The following is a 10,753-nucleotide window of genomic DNA, read 5'->3' as shown; positions in this document are numbered from 1 at the left end:
GGTGTCCTTTGAAGCACAAAAGGTTTCAATTTTTATGAAACTTCAATTTACCTACTTTTTCTTTGTTCATACTTTTGGTCGTACCTAAGAATCCTTTGCCAAATCCAAGGTCATGAAGATTTACCTCTATGTTTTCTTATAAGAGTTTAATAGTTCCAGTATGACACTGTCTTGATTGTTAGTTTTTAACAAATTTTTAAATCAGGTAGTGTGAGTCCTCCTTTGTACTTCTTTTTCAGGATTGTTCTGGATATTCTAGATTCTTTGAAATTTTATATTAGATTCAGTTTGTCAATTTCAATATAGAAGTCAGCTAGAATTCCAATAGAAATTGCACTGAATCTGTAGATCAGTTTGGGGAGGATTGCCATGTTAATAAAGTTTTCTGATTCGTGACCACAGGATGTTTTTTTTACTTATATCTTAATTTCTTTCAACAATGTTTTGTAATTTTCAGAGTATAAGTTTTACACATCTTTTTATTCCTAGTTTATTCTTTTGATACTATCATGAATTGTTTGCTTAATTTCATTTTCAGATTGTTCATTGTGTGTAGAAAAATGATTTTATTATTTTTTTTTTGTATATAGACCCTTTATCCTGAAACCTTGTTGAACTCATATTAGTGCTAGGTGGATTCCTTTAGCATTTTCTACATACAATATTACATCTTCTGTGAATAGTTTTACTCCTTCTCTTCTGATCTGGATGCTTATTTCTTTTTCTTGACGTATTAACCTGACTAGAACCTCCAACACAATGTTGACTATAAGCAGTGACAGCAGACATCTTTTTTTTAAATCCTAATCTTAGCAGAAAGTACCCAGTCTCTTACCATAAAGTGTGATATTAGCTGTGGGCTTTTGGTAAATGCCGTTATCAAGTTAAGAATGTTCTATTCCTCGTTTGTTGAGTGTTTTATCATGAAAGGAGTTTGGATTTCTAGCGTGCGTGTGCGCGTGTGTGTGTGTACACATGCACGTATATACGGCTTAAATAACTTTGGATTAATATTATACTAAGGTAATCAATAATCTGTTTTATCTAAATATACCTGATCGTGCCACTGAACTCTAGCCTGGCAACACAGTGAGACCCTATCTCCAAAAATGAAATAAAATAGTAAAATAAATTTGAGATACTGTTCTGGGTGAGAACTGCTATACATAACAAATGGCTTGTAAATCTTCTAAAGAAGCTTATCTCATTCCATAAAATAAGTTACTAGCATTATGATAAAGTTATATGTACATAAAACAGCTAATTCCTGAAATGGCATACATTTATTAAAGAGAATCATAGTAACAATTGCTTAGAGCACTCTGTAAAGCAAGTACATTGGACCAAAATGAGGAAGTAATGAAGCAATTCTATAAAATGCAGGTTAATATTTTTATACTAGGTTTTTTTTTTTTTTTTTTTTTTTTTTTTTTTTTTTTTAAGACAGAGTCCCACTCTGTAACCCATGCTGGAGTGCAATGGCATGATCTCGGCTCACTGCAACCTCCACTTCCCAGGTTCAAGCGATTCTCCTGCCTTAGCCTCCTGACTAGCTGGGATTAAAGGCACCCACCACCGCGCCTGGCTAATTTTTGTATTTTTATTAGAGATGAGGTTTTGCCAGGTTGGCCAGGCTGGTTTTGAATTCCTGACCTCAGGCGATCCACCCGCCACAGCCTCCCAAAGTGCTGGGATTACAAGCCTGAGCCACTGCACCACGCCGAAAATTTTTTAAAGGTAAAAATTGAAACCTAAATGTAAACACCCAAATATCTTTCCCTTATGGTTCCTGGATTCAAATAAAAAAAATTTTTTTTTTTTTTTTTTTGAGATGGAGTATGGCTCTGTCTGAAGTGTGATGGCACCATCTTGGCTCACTTTAACCTCCACCTCCCAGGTTCAAGCCATTCTCCTGCCTCAGCCTCCTGGGTAGCTGGGATTACAGGCACACACCATTACACCTGGCTAATTTTTGTATTTTTAGTAGAGACACGGTTTCACCATGTTGGCCTGGCTGGTCTCGAACTCCTGGCCTCAAGTGATCTGCCTGCCTTGGCCTCCCTAAATGCTGGGATTACAGGTGTGAGCTACCACGCCTGGCCAAGGAGGAATTTTTAATGGACATCTATTCACCTCTGTACAAGCCTATCCCAGTGGTTCCAGTTGACCTATGCATTTATGCCCAGGCTCCCTGCCGTTGTCTGTTTTGAGTTAAATATCCACTTTTAAAAGTAAAAGTCACCTGCAGTCAAGGCTAAACTCATGCAGCAGCGTCCTTAATACTGTCAATGTGTCAATTCCTTTGAGATAATTATGTGGCCACGGAAATGAAACTGTGATACTATTTCTACTATACTTTGTCACAGGGAGATTACAGGGATCTAATGAAGGAGTTCCTTTTTACTGGAAACCCCAGAAGAGCAGGTATTAACAATATATTTGATACTGCCCCCCAAAATTAGAACCCTTATTACTAAGGCATCTCAATGACCCATTCAGGACTCTGACAGGAATCATCTTTGTGAAATTAGAAACTTTTAAGAGAACAAAAGCAATCAAGAAAAACAGTACTAGGATGACAGACAGGACAAAAGCTATAAACAAAATACAAGAGAAAAAGCACCTGATTATAAGATCCTTTAATGACAACTTTAATGATCCTTTAATGACAAAGCAGTGTTTCATATTCTTTTACAAAATAGTGCTATCCATCTCCAAGCCTTGCTAAGTGTCATGTAAAACTGTTCAACGGTAGACTATAAAAGCGTCTACATTTCTTTGCCAGAAGGGTTTCAGAATACTTCTGTCTGCTGATGCTTCTTTCAGCTGAAAAGTGTATTAATATAATCAATGATTCCTATAATTAAGCACGAGAAAGACTGTTTCTACAATTTAATGGATTAAACAACTGGACATCCCAACTAATTTCAGTATCACATTTGAAGACGATGACTGCGCCCTCTTGGATTCATTAACACTACTTTATTACCACCTCCCTTTTTTCCTCCCTTTCCTGTTTACTACTCTACCTTCCAGGTTCCTCTTCTCCCAATTCTTTAATATTTCTTAGGATTCCCTAACATCTGCTCCTCGGTTTCATTCTCTCCCTTTATGTTCTCTCTAAAAATTCCCATTCATATACCTATTTAAGTTTTCATCATCTAAACAACTCCTAGTTCCCTGCTTCTAGCTCTAAGCTCTAAAATCACATTCCTGGCTTTTTACTTACTAGACATCACCACCCAAATACCAAAAATGCATTTTAAGGCAATGTACCCCAAACCATATTCATCTTCCCCTCTGAATGTTCTGCTACTATATTCAATTGTAGAACTGAATGTAAGAGCTACTTCTATATTCAGTTGTAAAAGTTAGAAACTTGTGAGACATCATGGACTTCTCTATGCTCGCTCCTCCCATAAATTAAGGATAAAGTTTGATCTCTCTCACATGATAAGAGGAGCTCCACGTTACGGTCTCTACTTGCTCTTCCAGCTTCTTCTCCTTCCTCACTTCCCTAGAATGTCTCTTACACTTAACTCCCACTCTACGAACACACTATGCACTTTTCCTTTACTTCAGCTAAATTATCTTCCTTACCTTCCTCAACTGCAAATTCCTACTTTATCTCTGACTCACCCCAGTCTCCCCTTGGGCCCTGAGAATTTGTTCAACATGTATTTAATGATGATAGAAACCAAATAAACTGGCTTAACACTAGAGACAAAATCCTTGTATTACGGCTCACAATCTAGTGGTCCAAATAAGACTACAAATAATTACAAGTAGCCTGATACGTATCTGGATGAAATAATGGCAAGGTGCTATGGCAGCCGAGGAGGCGTGCACAATTGTTATGATTATTCCCGGTATCAGTTTTGCTTGGACTCAGCCTTGTAGATTAGTAGGAATTTGTCAGATGGTAAAGTTAGGTCAGAGGAAGGCATAAGATATTAGGGTACGTTCTGGTACCTGGTAATATACTGCAATACATTGAAGGGCATGGGGAGGCTAGAGACCCCATAAAGAAAACCAGCAGCCATGCGGAGGATACATGAGGCAGGCCAGACCAGAAGCAAGGAGACAAAGGAGGCACTGCATTATGCCAAGTAAGTAATGATGGCCTAAAAAGCAGCGACAGATGAAAGCAGGATACAGAAGATACTTATCCTTGTTCCAGATACAAACTAAGGCACATCTTCAGAACAAGTCTAAGAGATAGATGTTCCTATTTTTACACAAGAAGAAATTCAAGCTCTGAAGGATGTTACTTGCTCAAGATGACACAGCTAACAAGTGGAGGAGTAGGGATTCAAACCTCAGATCTTGCTCCTAGGCAGTATGACGAGCCAATATCTCCAAATGCGTGTCCAATTATAAACCAACAGATCATGTTTCCACAATTAATTCTGGTCTGTTCAACTTAGAAATAATTCCAAAATAAAATTCCTCTTCCATAGAGAAGCATAGCAAGCACAAAGGAAAAATAGCAGTTTTAACATTGCATATCCTTAAGATTTTAATATTATTCCAAGCTGTGTACAATTTTAGTACATTCAAATTCTAAAGGTTATCTCTTTATCTTATAGTTTTCTAATTACACATTCTCCAACTAAGAATTTTACATGGGCCACAAAGTTTGAAAGCAATCTTATTAGCCTACAAATCTTCACTGTCCTTATTCCTATAGTGCTAAGAATATATAAAAAAAAAACCTTATTGATCTAAAAACCAAACCTGAATTTTAAAACATGCTTAAAATGACATCTGTAGTCTTCCTTAAGAAGTATAGGCTTAACTGGGTAAAGTCAATATTTTAAAATTTATTTAACTACTATATGCATATGTACTTGCTTTATATTATAAAGCATAATCCATATTTAGAAAATTTTGCAAAATACACACCTCTAATAATGACTTTTAAAGCTAAATGAGCAAAGTATTTCTCTAGTTTTTCTTTAGCAGTTCTGTGAATGGATTTTTTTTTTTTTTTTTTTTTTTTTTTTAGACAGAATCTCACTCTGTCACCTGGGCTGGTGTGCAGTGGCACGATCCTGGTTCACTGCAACCTCTGCCTCCTGGGTCCAAGCGATTCTCCTGCCTCAGGCTCCGAAGTAGCTGGGTGTGGCACCTGCCACCACGTATTTTTAGCAGAGACAGGGTTTCTCCATGTTGGGTAGGCTGGTCTCAAACTCCTGACCTCAAGTGATCCACCCACCTCGGCCTCCCAAAATGCTGGGAATACAGGCGTGAGCCACTGTTTCCAGCTGGATTTCTAAGTTACTTATCTTAAAAAAAAAAATTGTCTAAGATCACAAATCATCAGTTCCAGAAGAGATATACCTCACATAAAAATTAACCTACTAAATTGAACTAAATGAGTATCAATACAAGCAACATGAGTAAGCCTTATATTTCATGTTTTTAAAGCTTACAAAGGAAGGGGTGTAACTAATTTATTCAACTCCAAAACTTTATTCTTATTACAGAATCAAAGCTTTTAGATATTAAGAGGAACAAGGGAGGATCTGAACTATTTTAGGTTTAAAATCCCATGATCAGCGATATTAATTGCAGCCATAAATAAACTGCTGAGGCCAAATATATAACAGCATTCCTATAATCGCTGCCAAAAACACTGCATACATCCTCAAACATTGAGACAAAGGATGGCAGACAGGTTTCAACTCTAATTGTTAAGTCGCTGCCTCCAACAGTATATTGAGACTGGGGAACAATGTGGGACTTGATGTCAAAAAGAACTCAGAAGATTATAAAAGCCTGCCACGGGCACAAGAATGTGGTACCTTGTACTACTCTTGGCTTCAGCATTTAGCTGACAAAGACTTCCTACTGCAATACTTTACTTTTGTTTCTATTATGAACACCGTATTTCAATGTTTCTCATCAAAAGCACCTGATGTCAATGTAACAAAATACACAATGAGATTCTTTTTTGCTATGTCTGACAAAATGAACAAGAAACCAAATACCAGTTTTCTAGATGCACTCATAAATGACTTCAGTTAAAATAACTAGAGTTACATTTTTTCAAATGCTCTTATTCATCTGGAAAATTCAGTGTTATATATAAATGTTATATATATATACACATACGTGTATATATATACTGTTTTAGGAGAAAACATTAGCGTTTCAGCTTGATATTTTAAATGTCAATTATGCATATTTATTTGGAATAGTAAGATTTCCCATAAGTGAAACATGTTATAGTTACCTGTAAACATTCATTTTTCACCATTCTGTTTACAATTTGAATTATGTAATGCTTGCATACCGCAACCAATTGTTATAGAAAAGTCACATAAACAATATAAATCTGATGCCCAATCCTTTACAAATACGAAATTTCTTTCACTGGGTTTTTCAAACTGTCAAGTATAAATAGGAAAAGGTCACCAATACTTAGGATGAGGCACTTTAACAATTACTCAAAAAGGTTAAGTATACAAAACTGTAAACCAAAACCTTGTGTATTAATCTTATCCTTAATTTCAGATGTGATTAATCTGAGATGGTCTAAGTAAGGAGTGTTAAAATACAGACATCATCACAGACCAGTTAACATGCCCATATACAAATGAACTAAACCAATGACACTTGAGTTTCAGAAAGGGACTCTTTCAACACTAAAACTTCTGTAGAATTGTTTCATAGACAAGTATAAATATACTGCTCTCACAAAGGCAAATGGTATCTCTACCATATTCCTAGACAAGAATGGCCTCAAATGTTCACCTGAATCACAATGTTACAGTCTTATGTACTCTTTAAAAAGTTTTAAAAATACTCAAATTTTAAAATTAAATCTACTAATACTTTTTCGATTACAATTTTAAGATAAAAAAGGTAATGAATAGATATTTTACCAGCCTTTTGTGAAAGACCTTTTAAACATTTCTATTTGGGCACCTCATTTTCAACCTTAAAACATGTTCTCTGTATATTTACACTGCACGTTTTGGTAGTTCAGATAATACATACTTGATTAAAGGTAATAATTTTTTTTTTTTTTTGAGATGGAGTTTTGCTCTTTGTTGCTCAGGCTGGGGCGCAATCTCGCAATCTCAGCTCACTGCAACCTCTGCTTCCTGGGTTCAGCCGATTCTCCTGTCTCAGCCTCCCAAGTAGGCGGGATTACAGGCACCCGCCACTATGCCTGGCTACTTTTTGTATTTTTAGTAAAGACGAGGTTTCACCATGTTGGCCAGGCTGGTCTCGAACTCCTGACCTCAGGTGATTCGCCCGCCTCAGCCTCCCAAAGTACTGGGATTACAGGCATGAGCCACTGCGCCTGGCCAATTCCTACTGTTTTCTGAATTCCCTGTGCTGTATTTTTTCCCCAACTATCTGATTTCCACATTCTTCTAATTAGTTTAAAAAAATAAAAAAAAAAAGGGCTGACTCAAATTTTAAAGTTTACCAGAAGAGATTAAAATCTTGGTATATACCAAGCAAGAATTTGTGGACTCACTAGCTAAGTTTTAGGTAAGAGTAGCGAAATCTCATTAAACCTGTTTATTTCTTCTAATTTATAATTTGAGTCATTTCTATAGCTCAGATATCCAAATGTCCTTTAACAGAAATGCAAGTTAGTGCTGATTTAACATGGTTAGCTGTTCCAAGTTCACTTATCAAAATCACTTGCTATGAATGTGTGCACATGTACTCCTTAATTCCCTAAACCAGTTTCTCCTTTTCTAAAGAAACTGGCTTTCAATCAATATACTACCAGACATTTAACTCTCCTCTAAAATCAGAAGTTGACCAATTTTCAAATACATGGAAAGAGAAAATACTGATTTAGAATGACAAAAATTAAGCTTGGCAAAAGTAGTGACTTTTATTTACAATTGCATGTGTCAAGATTACAATGGAAACACTAGTGATACCATCTGAACAAAAGCAATGATTTATTGGTAATGGCAATGAATGAAACATTGACAGTCTCTGGCGAGAATCAAGCAATTATCCAGGAGCTGTAGATCTGATTGCAATATGGTTGTCCAGTGTCTTTTGCACCTTAGTGGCTTTCTCCTTTTTTGCCAACTACCTAGAAAGACAAAAATAAATTTATATGTACATCCTATTGATTTTAAATATGCGTTATTAAAAAAAAACTAATATAGTACTCAGTTTAAAACCTTGGTATTAATTTTTATCCTTGGATTTTTTCTGGCATGCAATGTATTTTCACTGTTGAAGCAAACTGTGACCTCTCCTCCCACCCCAGCCACAGGAATTACACATAAAACACATGCGGGCTATTTTTGGTTTCACACAGTTTTTTTTTTTTTTTTTTTTAAGTATAGCAATTTTTTAAAAACAAGGTTGAAAGTTTAAAGAAGTTAATTTTAAAAATTATGCTATATGAGTAAAACATATTTGACATACTATTTTTAGATAGTTAGAAATCAAATGTTGATCACAAAAGAATCTGGAATTAGAAGGGTATGCTGAACTCATGTCTTCATGCCCAACATAGCAAATTTCCAGACTTCCCCCCACAAAACATCGACATGCAATGAAAACAGATTAAAAGTGACTAATTTTTTCTGGTTTAAGAAAAAAACCCTGGTGTAAGAGTACTACTAAAAATGAAACGAATAAACCTTGTTTCTGTCAATGATTAGAAAAATCCTCTACTGGAGGGTTATAAAAAACATTCTGGTTGCTATATATGTGGCAGCATAAAAATGTGAAGAATAAAAATTTGTTTAAATCTAGAAAACAAATTCTGTGCAGGAGAGTTAGAAAATTATGTTCTAATTGAGAAATTTACCTAAAACTTAAAGTTTATCATTAGATAATGTATTCTTAGAGCAAAAATGCCTCTAAAGAAACCCACTTGCAAAATACTGAATGTGTATTTGCGTAGAAAGATTTCTGTGTACATTTATAAATGTAATTTTCGTATTTTAAATTGATTCTATTCTAAATGGCAGTATATATACCAGCAAAACACATAAAGGTCATCAGTACATGTCTGGTCTAAAATATAACATAGCTGGGTCAACATCATTTATGAGAGACCTGAAAGCTTTCCACTGAAATCCCAATCACACAATCCTAGAAATGTTTTTCCCACCCTGAGAAAAATCACTTCTAGTACCTTAAAAGAACTCCCCTTTGGTCCAAAGACACCATGTTAGAAAGCTCACAAGCTAGCAAGATGATAAAAGGCAGTTTCATACAAGAGAATGTGGATAAGAGTAAGAAATTCCGGTTTTAAGAGCCACTAGAAGGGGAAGTGGCATTATCTCTATCACAAGTAAATTTTGTGCTGATAAACACTGAGAGCATTATTCATCATTATATTACTTGGGAAACACAAAACACAAAGCTATTAGATTAAGCAAAAGAAAACAAAAACAAATAATATTAAAAATTAAACTTCTAGCAGATGTGATACAGAAGACACAAATCTGCATACTGTTTCACAGGCTGATAACTCTCAACTTGCCAATGTGTATTTTCTGTAAAAAAGAAGAAATTCAACATTCCAACATGGATTGTCATCCCAAACGTAAAGCTCTTTTATTCATTCTTAAGTCTTTATATTACACCTCAGACAAACCAAAATCTACGTACATAAAAATTAGGTGTAAAAAATATTTATTCAAATACTTTTTATTTATATTTATTCAGAGAGTCCATTGATCTTCTATATTAATATGTTAACCCAGCCTAATATTCAGTCCATAAGTCCTTCAACTGGTTTTGAGCTCACTTGGGCAAAAGCGGAGGACACGCCCCAAGCAATCATCAAAAGGACTTTGGGGCTAACGTTCCAACTAGGAAAAGAAAACTAACACCCCTCAACTGAAACGCAATCAACATATTAAACTAGCACAAATATAAAAGAACTTGATGCAACTGCTATATTTGATTTCCAAAAGAATTCTATAGTTCCTAGGAAATAAAATTTAAAGTTTAGAATGGATTAAAACATTACTCAACAACTAGTTAAATCTAAAACCACTTATAACAATTTAAGTTTATTGTGATTTTACCTCTCAAAATGTAGTACAAAATTAAATATAAAATGGTAGAAAGTAAAAAAAGTAAAAAGGCTAGTGAGCAACACGGTATGGTAATAAAATTAAAGCACCTAGTTGCAAGCCCAAAACGAAAGCCAAAACAAAAGGCCAATTGAGAAACACAACTAGGATGAGATCTGAAGAAAGAGATGGTTGAGGAAACCTAGGTAACAAGGCTGATCCAGATGATAGAAGCTGTAGAAATCTTGCACCAACAATGGCGAGAACATGGGAAGGGTGAGAGCAGACAGGTGCTAGATGAGCAGAGAAGCAAGGAGGGGAGTAGAGTAAGACAAGGTCAATCTTTATATTACTTCATTTTAAAATATCTTCTGTTTTTAGTTCATTTGAGTTGGATTAAAAAAGCTGAAAAATAAACAGACAGAAATGTTACAAAGATAGCTGATACGGTGAATGGCCAGTTTAGAAAAGTCTATTTTTATTATAGTGATAAAAATATTTTCACATGCACCTCATTTCCTAAGAAGCAGAAGCCCCTATAATTTTCTCATTTTTTATTTTTATAAAATTTTAATTTAAAATTCTATATTAAAATAAAGCAATCCATATAAACAGCGTATTTTAGCAAAACCATCTACTTCCAATTAAGATGGCAATGGCAAGTTTTTCATGCTGCAATACAAAAAATCTATTGACAACAACAAACAGCCAAAGTATAGATTATAATGTGT

The 10,753-nt window shown here is 35.1% G+C and overlaps 1 protein-coding gene across 6 annotated transcripts in view; it reads right to left on the bottom strand.

The window, feature by feature from the left end:
• Nucleotides 1-7,839: 7,839 nt before the first annotated feature.
• TXNL1 (thioredoxin like 1) overlaps nucleotides 7,840-10,753 on the bottom strand; it is a 37,382-nt gene continuing 34,468 nt past the window's right edge. For 2 of the 6 annotated variants that reach the window (XR_012427380.1, XM_005586609.4), the window contains 2 exons: nucleotides 9,455-9,497; nucleotides 7,840-8,074 (listed from right to left, as the gene is read on the bottom strand). Coding sequence is in view for 2 of the 6 variants with exons in the window: in XM_005586609.4 (XP_005586666.1) it covers nucleotides 9,459-9,497 (39 nt within the window). In the remaining 4 variants the exon portion in view is untranslated. Of the gene's footprint in view, nucleotides 8,075-9,454; nucleotides 10,428-10,753 lie in introns of those variants that run through there. The other 4 variants (XR_012427378.1, XM_005586610.4, XR_012427377.1 and 1 more) reach the window with 3 other exon arrangements.

Source organism: Macaca fascicularis, chromosome 18 (genome assembly GCF_037993035.2).
Source record: "Macaca fascicularis isolate 582-1 chromosome 18, T2T-MFA8v1.1".
In the NCBI taxonomy this organism is placed as follows: domain Eukaryota; kingdom Metazoa; phylum Chordata; class Mammalia; order Primates; family Cercopithecidae; genus Macaca; species Macaca fascicularis.
The sequence above is the reverse complement of the archived record's forward strand: the minus strand, read 5'-3'. Positions and strand labels throughout refer to the sequence as shown.